This window comes from Mustela nigripes, chromosome 1, assembly GCF_022355385.1.
Source record: "Mustela nigripes isolate SB6536 chromosome 1, MUSNIG.SB6536, whole genome shotgun sequence".
Lineage (NCBI taxonomy): Eukaryota > Metazoa > Chordata > Mammalia > Carnivora > Mustelidae > Mustela > Mustela nigripes.
In genome coordinates this window covers 120,882,271-120,897,809 of record NC_081557.1, presented here as the reverse complement: position 1 = coordinate 120,897,809, position 15,539 = coordinate 120,882,271, and the positions used below count along the sequence as shown (strand labels likewise).

Below are 15,539 nucleotides of genomic sequence, written 5' to 3'. Positions count from 1 at the left end.
TTGGCTTTCTTTTTCAATATCCCTTTGGCTATTCGAGGTCTTTTCTGGTTCCATATAAATTTTAGAATTATTTGTTCCATTTCTTTGAAAAAGATGGATGGTACTTTGATAGGAATTGCATTAAATGTGTAGATTGCTTTAGGTAGCATAGACATTTTCACAATATTTATTCTTCCAATCCAGGAGCATGGAACATTTTTCCATTTCTTTGTGTCTTCCTCAATTTCTTTCATGAGTACTTTATGGTTTTCTGAGTATAGATTCTGTGCCTCTTTGGTTAGGTTTATTCCTAGGTATCTTGTGGTTTTGGGTGCAATTGTAAATGGGATTGACTCCTTAATTTCTCTTTCTTCTGTCTTGTTGTTGGTGTAGAGAAATGCAACTGATTTCTGTGCATTGATTTTATATCCTGACACTTTACTGAATTCCTGTATAAGTTCTACAGTTTTGGAGTGGAGTCTTTTGGGTTTTCCACATATAGTATAATATCATCTGCAAAGAGTGATAATTTGACTTCTTCTTTGCCGATTTGGATGCCTTTAATTTCCTTTTGTTGTCTGATTGCTGAGGCTAGGACCTCTAGTACTATGTTGAATAGCAGTGGTGATAATGGACATCCCTGCCGTGTTCCTGACCTTAGCGGAAAAGCTTTCAGTTTTTCTCCATTGAGAATGATATTTGCGGTGGGTTTTTCATAGATGGCTTTGATGATATTGAGGTATGTCCCCTCTATCCCTACACTTTGAAGAGTTTTGATCAGGAAGGGATGCTGTACTTTGTCAAATGCTTTTTCAGCATCTATTGAGAGTATCATATGGTTCTTGTTCTTTCTTTTACTGATGTGTTGTATCACATTGACTGATTTGTGGATGTTGAACCAACCTTGCAGCCCTGGAATAAATCCCACTTGGTCGTGGTGAATAATCCTTTTAATGTACTGTTGAATCCTATTGGCTAGTATTTTGTTGAGTATTTTCGCATCTGTGTTCATCAAGGATATTGGTCTATAGCTCTCTTTTTTGTTGGGGTCCTTGTCTGGTTTGGGGATCAAGGTGATGCTGGCCTCATAAAATGAGTTTGGAAGTTTTCCTTCCATTTCTATTTTTTGGAGCAGTTTCAGGAGAATAGGAATTAGTTCTTCTTTAAATGTTTGGTAGAATTCCCCCGGGAAGCCGTCTGGCCCTGGGCTTTTGTTTGTTTGGAGATTTTTAATGACTGTTTCAATCTCCTTACTGGTTATGGGTCTGTTCAGGCTTTCTACTTCTTCCTGGTTCAGTTGTGGTAGTTTATATGTTTCTAGGAATGCATCCATTTCTTCCAGATTGTCAAATTTGTTGGCGTAGAGATGCTCATAGTATGTTCTTATAATAGTTTGTATTTCTTTAGTGTTAGTTGTGATCTCTCCTCTTTCATTCATGATTTTATTTATTTGGGTCCTTTCTCTTTTCTTTTTGATAAGTCTGGCCAGGGGTTTATCAATTTCAATAATTCTTTCAAAGAACCAGCTCCTAGTTTCGTTGATTTGCTCTATTGTCTTTTTGGTTTCTATTTCATTGATTTCTGCTCTGATCTTTATGATTTCTCTTCTCCTGCTTGGCTTAGGGTTTCTTTCTTGTTCTTTCTCCAGCTCCTTTAGGTGTAGGGTTAGGTTGTGTACCTGAGACCTTTCTTATTTCTTGAGAAAGGCTTGTACCGCTATATATTTTCCTCTTAGGACTGCCTTTGTTGTGTCCCACAGATTTTGAACCGTTGTATTTTCATTATCATTTGTTTCCATGATTTTTTTCAATTCTTCTTTAATTTCCCGGTTGACCCATTCATTCTTTAGAAGGATGCTGTTTAGTCTCCATGTATTTGGGTTCTTTTCAAACTTCCTTTTGTGGTTGAGTTCTAGCTTTAGAGCATTGTGGTCTGAAAATATGCAGGGAATGATCCCAATCTTTTGATACCGATTGAGTCCTGATTTAGAACCGAGGATGTGATTTATTCTGGAGAATGTTCCATGTGCACTAGAGAAGAATGTGTATTCTGTTGCTTTGGGATGAAATGTTCTGAATATATCTGTGATGTCCATCTGGTCCAGTGTGTCGTTTAAGGCCTTTATTTCCTTGCTGATCTTTTGCTTGGATGATCTGTCCATTTCAGTCAGGGGAGTGTTAAAGTCCCGTACTATTATTGTATTATTGTTGATGTGTTTCTTTGATTTTGTTATTAATTGGTTTATATAGTTGGCTGCTCCCACGTTGGGGGAATAGATATTTAAAATTGTTAAATCTTCTTGGTGGACAGACCCTTTGAGTATGATATAGTGTCCTTCCTCATCTCTTATTATAGTTTTTGGCTTAAAATCTAATTGATCTGATATAAGGATTGCCACTCCTGCTTTCTTCTGATGTCCATTAGCATGGTAAATTCTTTTCCACCCCCTCACTTTAAATCTGGAGGTGTCTTCGGGCTTAAAATGAGTTTCTTGGAGGCAACATATAGATGGGTTTTGTTTTTTTATCCATTTTGATGCCCTGTGTCTTTTGACAGGGGCATTTAGCCCATTCACATTCAGGGTAACTATTGAGAGATATGAATTTAGTGCCATTGTATTGCCTGTAAGGTGACTGTTACTGTATATGGTCTCTGTTCCTTTCTGATCTACCACTTGTAGGCTCTCTCTTTGCTTAGAGGACCGCTTTCAAGATTTCCTGTAGAGCTGGTTTGGTGTTTGCAAATTCTTTCAGTTTTTGTTTGTCCTGGAAGCTTTTAATCTCTCCTTCTATTTTCAATGATAGCCTAGCTGGATATAGTATTCTTGGCTGCATGTTTTTCTCGTTTAGTGCTCTGAAAATATCATGCCAGCTCCTTCTGGCCTGCCAGGTCTCTGTGGATAAATCAGCTGCCAATCTAATATTTTTACCATTGTATGTTACAGACTTCTTTTCCGGGCTGCTTTCAGGATTTTCTCTTTGTCACTGAGACTTGTAAATTTTACTATTAGGTGACGGGGTGTGGGCCTATTCTTATTGATTTTGAGGGGCATTCTCTGAACCTCCTGAATTTTGATGCTCGTTCCCTTTGCCATATTGGGGAAATTCTCCCCAATAATTCTCTCCAGTATACCTTCTGCTCCCCTCTCTCTTTCTTCTTCTTCTGGAATTACAATTATTCTAATGTTGTTTCATCTTATGGTATCACTTATCTCTCGAATTCTCCCCTCATGGTCCAGTAGCTGTTTGTCCCTCTTTTGCTCAGCTTCTTTATTCTCTGTCATTTGGTCTTCTATATCACTAATTCTTTCTTCTGCCTCATTTATCCTAGCAGTGAGAGCCTCCATTTTTGATTGCACCTCATTAATAGCTTTTTTGATTTCAACTTGGTTAGATTTTAGTTCTTTTATTTCTCCAGAAAGGGCTTTTAGATATCTCGAGAAGGTTTCTCTAATATCTTCCATTCCTTTTTCGAGCCCGGCTAGAACCTTGAGAATTGTCATTCTGAACTCTGGATCTGACATATTACCAATGTCTGTATTGATTAGGTCCCTAGCCTTCAGTACTGCCTCTTGTTCTTTTTTTTTGAGTTGAATTTTTCCGTCTTGTCATTTTGTCCAGATAAGAGTATATGAAGGAGCAAGTAAAATACTAAAAGGGTGGCAACAACCCCAGGAAAATATGCTTTAACCAAATTAGAAGAGATCCCAAATCGTGAGGGGGTAGAAAGGGGATAAAAAGAGGTTCACAAAGGAAGAAAGAAAAAAGAAAAAAAAAGAAAAGAAAAGAATTTAAAAAAAGAAAACAAATAAGAAAAATATAAAAAAGAAAAAAGATATATATTGGATAAACTAGTTAAAAAACGTTAAAAAAGAAAAAGGTAAAAGTTAAAAAAAAATTTACCAGAAGGTGAGGAAAAAAAAAAACCAAAAAATGAAAAAGAAAAAAATCAAATTAACTGCAAGACTAAAAAAAATCACAGGGAAAAAGCCCTGAGTTCCTGCTTTGCTTTCTCCTCCTCTGGAATTCTGCTGCTCTCCTTGGTATTGAAACCGCACTCCTTGGTAGGTGAACTTGGTCTAGGCTGGATTTCTTGTTGATCTTCTGGGGGAGGGGCCCGTTGTAGTGATCTCAAGTGTCTTTGCCCCAGGGGGAATTGCACCGCCCTTATCAGGGGCTGGGGTGAGTAATCCCCTAGGGTTTGCTTTCAGGAGCTTTTGTTCCCTGAGCTTTCCGTAGAGTTCTGGAGGATGGGGAATACAAATGGCGGCCTCCTGGTCTCCGGCCCAGAGGAGCTGAGACCCCAGGGCCCCACTCCTCAGTGCGCCCTCAGAGAACAGCGCCCAGTTACTCCCGTCTGCCTGACCTCCGGCTGCGCTCCGAGCTCACCGAGCCTGTAACACTGAGCTGTGAGCTTACTGTCTCTGTAGCCGGCTTTCCCGTTCCAATACCCACAAGCTCTGCGACACTCAAGACACCCCCGATCCTTCTGTGACCCTGCGGGACCTGAGGCCATGCTGACCCCGCGTGGGCTTCGCCCCGGTTTAGCCTCTGGAGCGATGTCCCTCAGCGGAACAGACTTTTAAAAGTCCTGATTTTGTGCGCCGTTGCTCCGCCGCTTGCCGGGAGCCGGCCCCTCCCCACGGGGTCTATCTTCCCGTCGCTTTGGATTCACTTCTCCGCCCGGTCCTACCTTTCAGAAAGTGGTTGTTTTTCTGTTTCCAGAATTGCTGTTCTTCTTCTCTTCCATCTGCCGATGGATTATCAGGTGTTTGCAATCTTTAGATAAGCTTAGATTACTTTTTTTAAAAATTTTAAACCTACCTTACATTTGTAGGATAAACCCTATTTGATCATAATGTGTTAATCCTTTTTATATATCATCTTGTTAATACTTTGGAAAGGATTTGTATATATATGTTCTTGAACAGGGGTGGTTTGTAATCTCCTTTTTTGTAATTTTTTTGTTAGGTTTCGGTATTAGTGTTATTATGCTGGCCCCGTTAAACATGTTAGGAAGTGTGTCCTCCTCTGTTTTCTGAAAGTTCATGTAAAATCAGTGTTTTTTCTTCCTTAAGTGTTTACTAAAACTCACCAGTAGAATGATCCAAGGCTGAAGTTTTCCTTATGGAAGGGTTTTAGATAATTAAGTCAGTTCCTAACTAAGGAAGGGTTTTAGATAATTAAGTCAGTTCCTAACTAAGGATATTCAGATTTTCTGTTTTATCTGTATCCATTTTGGTAAGTTATATTTTTCAGGGAATTTGTCTACTTCATCCGGGTTGTTGAACTTTTTTGGCATTAAGTTGTTCATAATATTCCCTTATGCTTTTAATATCTGTAGGATGTTAGTGATCACCCCTCTTTCAATCCTGATACTGATAATCTGTGTTCTCTCTTTTTTTTCTTGATTAGTCTACTTAGGGGTTTATCAATTTTGTTGTTCCTTTCAAAGAACTGACTTGACTTTATGTCCTCTACTTCATTAATTTTTGTTTTACTTTTTTATTGTTGTCTTCTCCTTTCTTTGGCATGCTTCATGGTTCTTTTTCTATGACTTAGTAAGGTATAGAGGCTTGGCCATTATTATAGACCTTTTTTCTTTTCTGATGTAAGTATTTAAACCTTTAAGTTTTCCTCTAAGCATTGCTTTGGCAGAATCCCATAAACTTTGATATGTGGTATTATAATTATTATTCTCTTAAAGTATTTTTTAAATCCTTTATATTTGGACCCATGGATTATATAGAAATGGGTTGTTTGATTTCCAGATTTCCAAAAACAGAGGTTTTTTTAGTATCACATTGTTGTCAGTTTCTAATTTAATGCCATTTTGGTCAGAGAGAAGCTATTCTGTATGGGTTCTGTTTTTGTTTTGGGGGGAGATTTTTTTAAAAAGATATTTATTTATTTATTTAAGGGAGAGAGAGAGAGAGGGCATGGTAGGGGCTGAGGAAGAGGAAAGAGAGAATCTGAAGCAGACTCCACAGTGGATGAGGAGCCTCATGTGGGGCTCAGTCTCACGACCCTGAGATCATGACCTGAGCTGAAATTGGGATTTGGATACTTAACTGTGAGCCACCTAGGCACCCCTTCCTAAATAGGAAATTAACCTTCTTAAGAGAAAAAGTCCCTTATATCTAGCATAATGTTTTATGGATAGAGAGTACTAAGTAAGTGTTATTAAATGAACCCAGTGGAAAGAACTGTGCATGAAGAATCAGAAGACTTAGTTTCCACACTTAATTCTGTGATCATCTTACATTATTACGTGATTTAAACCAGTTATGTGTTCTGTGCTTATGTTTACTCATCTATAAAAATGAGGTGGGACTAGATTATCTCTGAAATTACTACTTTCTCTGACATTCTGCAGTTTGAAGATTTCTGTTGGAATGAGAATGTTTATCTAAAAGATATATTTGGAAGTTACTTTTAATCTGGCAGTCACTTTCTGACAATGACTTTTCTATAATGCATTTATAGTCCTTATATGTAGTCCTTAAAGTAGAATATGAATGCAGTGTTAAAAGAATATGTAATAACTCTTTTTTTTTCTTTTCTATTAATAATGCATTGCAATTGGTTCTTCAGCTGTCTGATAGCATTCTTGTCAGCTGTTGAAAGAATCAAAAACCAAAATGTTATGGGTTGTTTTGTCTATATATATCTTACTGTCTTATACCTTATCAACTAGCATGATAGGGAGCAAAGTTCCCTTATTAGTCTCTAAACTTACAAGGTCACCAGGTTAGTTTTTCATTGGTTGTGCTCATTTAAAAATCAGAATTCTCTTTGTTTCTGTTTCCTTGGTTTGTGTCGGGCAGAACTTTGTTTTATAGACCTCATTGACATAACAACCAATGTCCAGGAAGCAAACTTGACCACTGTCTCAAAAGGGGAAAATAAATTGTTACTTTTAAATCATCAAACACCCAACTCAGTCATTTTTAAGTCTAGAATATCACCAGCACAGCATTGTACAGAGCATAAAATTTTATTGAAATATATTTTCCAGATATGACAATAGCAAAAAAAGAATTTGGTCTGTGGTGCTACTCCAGAGAAATTGCATCATGAACCCCTGATGTTATTTGGCGTTTCAAGCAAATTTTTGGCTTTCCAAGAATTTTGTAAATTCTAATTAGCCAAGTTTGGGGTTGTAGATATGGAAGAGAGTTTCACATTATGACTAATCAAAATTAACATTTCTTCTGTGTACCATTTTTATTTACTTTGCCATTTGGTTTGAGCAGGTTGAGGTTCTGTAGGATTTTCAGGAATTTGGGCCTTGAGCTCTAGTAAGATTTCACACAGGAGTAGACTAAGACACATTGACGTTATTAATGACAGAGGTTTTAAAAGTTGTTTTTGTTTTTAAGATTTTATTTATTTCTCAGAGAGAGATACAGCAAGAGAAGGAACAAAAGTAGGGGAACTGAGAGAGGGAGAAAGAGGCTTCCCGCTGAGCAGAGAGCCTGATGTGAGACTTGATCCCAGGACCCTGGGATTATGACCTGAGCTGAAGGTGGACACTTAATGACTGAGCCACCCAGGCACCATTGACAGAGGTTTTAAAAGAGGACTGCAACAAACTGATAGCAATGAAAAGCGTTCTTTGATGCTATAATCTTCCTGGAGTGAATCATATAAACAGTTTCCAGAAGACTTTAACATTGGTTTGCTGTCTTCCTTCAGTGTCCCCTTTGTTGGGGCCCTTCAGGCAAGGAGTTAGTAATAATGGATACCACTTTTATAGTTTACTTTTTTCCTTCTATAAATAGAACCAAGAAATAATATGTGTTCATATTTCTGCCCCTTTTAGGTGTTTGTTCTTAAGTGGTTCTTGATTTCATCTGTGTCTTTTTCTTAGAGCAAGATTGTTAAGCATCTCTGGGACAAGAACTAGTGTATTATTTCTTTCTATAGAATCCCTGGTCTAGTTTGAGGCATCCTCTAGGGTTGATTCTTTGCAAGAGGAAAGATAACCAGCAGAATTACCTAGAGGCTGCTGTGGGAAGGTAAAGAAAGACCTGTCTTTAGTTACGCTTGATTATTTATTCATTCTTTGTAGTTGTATTTTTTTATACTGAAGTAGAGTTTTTGATGCTGAAGACTTTAAGCAGTTACCGCCAAACATATTCGAGCCTACTGCCTTCAAGGTGCCTCCTGTCTAGATGCACAGACAAACATCCACCAATAACAAGGCAAACCGTATTCATATTATGGGCAAGGTGGCTCTGGGAATGGTAGCACAAAGTGATGAGAGGTTCTGGGAAGATGTTGTGGGAGGAGAAATATATTTGAGCTATGTTTTGAAGACCAGCTAACATATAGTTTTTGTGTACTTTCAAACTCTGAAGGTATTGTCCCACCCCACTTGCACCCGCCCAACCTTCTTAAAAAAAAGAAAAAGTCAGCATAAGTTATTGGCTTCAATTATAGTTGGCTTTACAGAGCATATTAGCTAGCATCTTTTATAGTTGGTGCCACTACTGTGGCATACAGAAATGTGTAGGATTCAGTATAGCCCTGCACAGTAGGGTCCAGACTTACTTAAGATGACCCTGTAATGGCATAAAAAGAGCAGTGGAGTCGGAATTAGAAGACCTGGGTATGAGTCCTAACTTGGCCTTTAGAAGTTTATGATCAGGGTTGGAAAATGTGTAGTGCATTTCCTGGGTGCCCAAGAACTTAAGAATTTTGTGGTCCCCAGAAGATATGGGAGTTGAAGTGGGTACTAACAGAGAGGCACCCTATTGGATGGCTACCTAAAATGATATGAGAGTTATGGCAGGCCCTAAAAATTGCCCCGAAGTTGCTTGGACTAGTTGAAAGCTTTCATGCAAATATTTGCATATTAAAGAACAATCATTAATATCTTTACACTGCTGTTCAATGAAGAGGTACATTCAGTGACTGTAGGACTAAATGTAGCATTAACAAAAATCCCAATAAAAATACAGTTATCCTATAGGAAGGATGACCTTAAACTCTGTTCTTTTAGGAAAATACCCCATTAATTTGTCATTCGGATTAAGAGTTTCTGCTAAATTGCTTTGCAAATGAAAATACAATTCTGAAAAGAAGGTAGTGGTAAAAGCTTTTTGTAAATACAAAATGTTAGCTTTTTAAAACTTACTTTTTAATTTTTCCATTTCTTACCCTGCAAAAGGTAATGACATTTCCCTTAAGAGGAAAGACATTTTTGAAATGGAGTTAAATTATTGTTTGAGAATAAGGCTTGTCTCTCTCCTTATACTATATTCCAATTACTAAGAAAGAGATTTCTTACAGTCCTTGCAGCATGCCTTTCGTGATCTGTGTCTGCATGCCTTTCGTGATCTGGACAAGAGAAAGATTTGCTGGTGATTTTCTCTTTCCTGTGGACAGATTCCCACTTGCACAGTTGCCCATCCTCTAGTTTTTTCCCAGTGATCCAAGGTACTCTTGTGCTGCTGAGCTTTCTTTTAAGAAAAACTGGAAGCTTTGAAACAGTCAGTTAATAGGGAGATATATGGTACAATTTTAGAATGCCTGATTCTATTGTGTTCTTCTTTACTTTCTTAAATACACAAATTTAGAGTTTCTTGCTTTCCTTTCTTTTTAAATCAATCTTCATGTGATTTTTTTTCTCCATAATATGAGTATTTTAATTTTTTAAATATGGTTTTCCCCAAACACAATAATTGATATTTAAGGAAAATCATATTTAACCATGGCATTATATACTTCTTTCTGTTAGTGCAGGTCTTAGTACCCACCTATTTGAGAGGCATGGGACTTTCTGATTTATTTCAAAGATGTATAGTGATTTATATCCTGTCTTAGGCAAGATTTGATAAATATCTGAGCACTTTATCTCTCTTGTGATTCAGTTTTCAGTAACTGTGGACCACTTATTTACTTTTTAGGTCTGTTGCCTCTGGTAATTCCATATAAAACTTTATAGGTAATAAACAGTGCAAAAGAGTTGGAATATCAAGAATGAAAAATTTCAGAATCAGTGTTCCAGTTCAGTGATTAACTTTGTTAATAACTGTTATTAAAATTAAGTCATCTTTTATTGACAGTTAATGAAGAAGTGAAACTAAAGGAATAGTTTTAAAATTTTGGAAACTTGATTATTTTTATACTTGAAGAAAGGACTTTGAACTTCTTTGAAAGGAAGAAAATCAAATAGGGGGCGGGGTGGGGGAGAAAAGAGGTTTCCCTTACCCTCCCAGGGAATTGAGAAAGTTGTAGAAGGGTGCACCAAGAAGAATCACTGGGTTCTAGGATGTTAGAGAAGCTGAAAAGAGAAATCTGATGTTCCTTGCTGAATTGTCTAAGCAGTGCTATAAAGTGAAGTGAAGAATAAGAATTTAGAAGTCTGATAGACCCAATTTCAAATCCTGACTTGGATATTATGAGCTCTGTGTCCTTAGACATGGTATTCATCTCTTTGAACCTCAGTTTCTTCTGTGAAATGGAGATAAGAAGACATGCTTCATTGAGCTGATGGAGCATTCCATATATGTACAGAGTATCTAACATAGTACTTGGTGCAGTGGCCCCCGGAAATGTTAGGTCCTCTGCTCACATTAGCAGCCCCCTCGGTAGGTCCCTTTTACTTCCCTGGATTCTCAGCCAGCAGTAAAGCCATTAACTCAAGCAGCTTGAGTCTGAAGTATTACTCACTACTTTGATACCTAGTGTTAGTGAAAGAGAAGAATGATGCCTAATTTTGTAAATTATTGCTAAGATTAATAGGCTTGGCAGAATGACTTGTGTGTGTATATAGAAGACATTTTATCTAAATTATTCCTATGATCATTATACATACTTCCCTTGCCCTTCTTTTTTTTTTCTTTTATTTAACATGGCATAAAATATGGAGTAGGAAATAAATAAGGCAGATACTTTTCACTTATATGAAAAGTGTTTACTAGAGTTTCCACAGTTGCATTCGCTGTTTCAAGGAGATTATGGTTACTAGCGTCCTGTAGGGGGATAAGAATGATAATGATGGTAGTAACAGTACTGTGTGCTAGTTCAGTCATGTCAGTCCTATGAGGGATGGCTTCTATTAGGCTCATTCTGCACATAATGAAACCGAAGCACAGAGAGGTTAATAACATTTCTGTGCGCATAGTTAAGAAGTAGCAGAGCCAGGATTTGAAGTAGGCCACGCTCTTAACCACTGTCTTACAGGACTAAGCGAAAACAGTCGTTCAAATGGGAGCAAATGTCCTAAAGCTGTGGAAGGTTGCTTACTTTTAGATTTGCTCTGCAGGTATTCTGAAAGAAGCCTCACAAAGTGTATTGGAATTACAATTGAGACCAGACCAGATTACTGCATGAAGCGGCATTTAAGTGACATGTTGACCTATGGCTGCACAAGGCTGGAGATTGGGGTACAGAGTGTCTACGAAGATGTGGCCAGAGATACCAACAGGTAAAATGAAAACAAATGATTTCACACAAGCTTCCTTCTAACTCCCCCTGATTATATCTATATTTATACTCATCCTCTTCTCCTTCCTACCAATATCAGAGAAAGAGGTATAGGTATTCCTTCTTCTCAGAGTCATTCTTCTGTCTCTGCTCTTAATTTCCACCCCCTTTCCATTTTTCTTGTCTTTACTGGCTCTTTTCCAGTAGCTTGTAAATGTGCTCTTTTCTCTTCCTGTTCTTGTCATAAACAGCCTTTTCCATATGGAAAGGGGAAGGCAGGGCTTCAAGGTCAGTCATCTAAAGCAGAAGAGAAGGCCAGGAGCATGGAAACAAAGAGAAGGGTTTGAACAAGAAGGAAATCAGGGTGCTATTTAAAAGATTGGTTTTTGTGACATGGATGCCAATTAATAGAGTAGTGAGAGAAGGGTTGTTGAGCAATGGGTGTAAACTTTGAGAAATTTAGGAAGTTAAGAAAGAATAGAAATAGGGGTTGACAGAGCCATATAAAGTTCTCTTGAAGAACTCTAGAAATAGATCACTGAGTTGAAGAGAAACGTATACATGAAAGATTAGCTGTATAAGGAACTTTATGATTAATTGATAAATTAGAGAAAAACAAAAGATTTCAGGAGTCTGTTAGGCAGCAGAGATCATTGATTGAGGATGTAAAGTCAGGTTTCAGGGAGTTGGTATATGATCAGTTGGACTTTAAAGGCTACTTTACCAGGAGAGGCAGACGTGATTGGGGGTTGTGGTAGGAGAAGGAAGGCAACTAGGAAGTAAAAGGCTTACACTGGTCAGCATCTTAGAAACCACCAGAAGAATGCCAGGCTAAGGAGAGAGGAATCTTTCCTTTAGGTACTAGAGATCTGTTGGATAGTTTTGATCACAGGGAAGAATTACACAGATATTAGGCTTAAGAAAGATTAACATGAATAAAATGTACCCTTGTAGGGTGAGTCTTAAACCGGAAACACTGGTTGGCCTGCTGCAGTGAACACGTGTTGTACCTGTGGAGATGGGAAGAGTCTCTTGAAGGTCAGAGAAGCTTTCTGAAAAGAATGGCATCAGACCTGAGACTTAGAGGAAGAGTATGACTCAGATGGGGAAGAAGAAGATTATTTCAGGCAGAAAGAAACATACAAGCAAATGCCTAACAATGAGAGCACTTGGCAAATTTAGGGGACTTGGAGCAGGTTAGCTTGGTTAAGAGTGTAGAGCATGAGGTAGGATAGTGGTAAGAGGTGAGGCAGAAGAGGTTAGCCGTGGTGGCCAAATAATGAGGAACCTTAGAAGTCAGCCCAGGGAGTTTCGGCTTTAGTCTGAGGACAGGCTGTAAGATAAGTTGTGATAGGAGCATATCTGCATTTTAGATCCCTTTGGAAGGATCACAGTTTGCAGGTGGAGAAGGAAGATCAGTTAAGAGGCTATTGTACTCATTTAAACAAGAAATGATGTCTTAAAAAGAAGCAAATGACAGTGTTTGGTGAGTAGATGGACATGGGGGTAGGAGAGAATGGGAAGTAGAGGAGTCGTGGAGGGAAGGTGAGTTACATTGTTGGATGTACTCAATTCTAGATACTTGTAGAACAACAATTTGAGGGTTTGCTTTAGAGCAGAGCTGTCCAGAACCTTGTACAGTGATTGAAGTAGTCTACATCTGCATTGTCCAATATGATAGTGCAACTGAGGAACTGAATTGTTCATTTTAATTAATTGAAGTATAAACTGAGTAACTACATGTGCCTAGGGACCGTGGTGTTGTACAGTAGAACTTTCGAGTACTGGATATTTGGATGGAGTATCAGGAGAGAGGCCTCACCTAGTCATATAAATCGGGAAGTGGTTAGCAAAAAGAGATTGGAAATGGATTAATGGAAATGCATGGTAATATCCAGAGTGGGATGAAGTCCATGTTTCTAGGAATATTTTGTGTGTGGTTTTTGTTGTTTATTCATTTGTTTATTTGTGGTGGTGGTGAATGGGAATGTCCTGGAGGTAAAAGGATTGGCATAGGGCTTTGGTTTACAGTAGCCCCAAACTGTTATTAGGGCTTGCTTCCTATTAGATGTGGTGCTAGAATGTTAAAATGATTTACCCAGCTGGCCCCAGATGATTCTGCCTTGTCAGTAAATCATTCACTCTTCTCACTTTTTAAAAGACATTGGAGACCACCAGAATGAAATCTATTTTGTATGTAGGTGACATTCTTCATCTCCCTCTCTCTCCAAATAATTTCAGAAAAATTTTAAAGGAAAGAGCATAATAAGAGGCTGCTTCTGCATGGTTTTGAGCTCATTATTTTTGTTTTTAACTTAAATATTTATATTAGTAAGCTTACTCCAGCTGATGATGCTAAACCAAATAATTTTTTTTATAGTCCAAATAATTTTTGTGTGCATTAACTCTGGTTAACCCATTCATTTACTGTCACAGCCGTGAGTTAGGTACCTGGGGAATTTCTGAGAAATATCTCAGAAGTGAACTGATTTATTTCCAGGCCTTTTCACAGCCAGAAATATAAAAATGATTTTCTGAGATTCTTATTCCCCAGCCATATTATTCTTCATTATAAAACTACCATTACATGTCTCCAAGATTGTTTTCCCTCTGTTCCTTGTGTTAACCTTCTTGCCCATTTATTTGTATAACAGGAGTGAATTTTCTTTCCTCAGGGGCCACACTGTGAAGGCAGTATGTGAGTCATTTCACCTGGCCAAGGATTCTGGTTTCAAAGTTGTGGCTCATATGATGCCTGATCTGCCAAATGTGGGACTAGAGAGAGACATCGAACAGTTTATAGTAAGTGTTGCCTTAAAAAGGCTAATTTCAAGTGCCTCTGCATGTTGCTCTATCTATCCTCTCTGTTCTTTTTGATTATTTACTGCTAATTTCCCCCTCATTATTTAAGCAATATGTCCTCATTATAGAATAGTAGAAACACTATAGTGAAAGAAAAGTCATTCACAGCCCCAACACCAAATAAAACCCTAACATTTTAATATGTTTCCTTCTAGGAATTTTTTTTATGCTTAGGCTATTTGGAGGGTTGAGGTGGTTTATACATATACACACAGAGAGACACACATGCTTACATATATATGATAAGTAATTTTAATGGCCTTTTCACTTAATGTTATGCAAGCATTTATCTGTTATGTAGCCGGTCTCTGTTAAAATGTTAACGTATTTAAATTTGTACTTAATTTCCATGGAATAAATATTCCATACTTTGCTTAATTCCTTCCAAATTTTTTTAAATTGAAGGTATTGCCAGTTGTTAATATTGTAAATGGCACTGCAGGTGAACAGTTTTATGCCTATAATTTTTTATAGTTCTTAGGATTATTTCTTTAGGATAAATTCCGTGCGGTAGAATTATCAGGTAAAGGTATAAACACTTCAAGAATCCCACCATATTACTTAGTTGCTTTTCAGAGGTTATAACAATTTACAGTCATTTTAGCAGCGTTATCTTTTTCCCCAAATAATTCTCTCCTATTTATGCATTTGCACACACACAGATACAGTGTTTCTCTCTTTGCTGACTTGGTGGATTAAAGTGCCATTTCAATTTGTATTTTGTAATTACGGTAATACATTTTTCAGTTTTGCATGTAATAATAATTCTTTCATCTTTTTGGAATAGTATGTTTTTGTTCTCTGACCAATTACTCTGTTGGATATAAACATTTTTTATGTTAATTTAGATGAACTTTGTAGGTAAGGACATTCTGGATTCATTTGGGTTTTTTGTTTTTTAAAGATTTTATTCATCAGAGAGAGCAAGCAAATGCATGAGCAGGGGGGAGGGGCAGGGGAGAGGCAGCAGCAGATTCCCTGCTGAGCCCGGAGGCTGATGTGGGGCTTGACCCCAGAACTCTAAAATCACGGCCTAAGCCAAGGGCAGAAGTTTAACCAACCGAGGCACATAGGCGTCCCTCATTGATTTTTTTTTTTTAAATAGTTGTTACAAATATTTTTGCCCACTCTATCTTGGGCTTTTCATTTTTGTATCTGTTGTTAGATCCATCCTTTATGATTTCTTCAAATGCTTCTGAACTGAGAGCTGCTTTTCTCTTCCAGGATTTCATTAAATAGTGAAAGAAAATACTTGGTTTTTTT

General features: G+C 37.6%; 1 protein-coding gene across 1 annotated transcript in view; it reads left to right on the top strand.

Moving 5' to 3' along the window:
- Window positions 1–15,539, top strand: part of ELP3 (elongator acetyltransferase complex subunit 3) — a 109,423-nt gene that overhangs the window by 39,283 nt on the left and 54,601 nt on the right. The window contains exons 8-9 of the mRNA XM_059372634.1: window positions 11,254–11,415; window positions 14,090–14,216. Coding sequence (XP_059228617.1) covers window positions 11,254–11,415; window positions 14,090–14,216 — 289 coding nt within the window. The remainder of the gene's footprint in view (window positions 1–11,253; window positions 11,416–14,089; window positions 14,217–15,539) is intronic.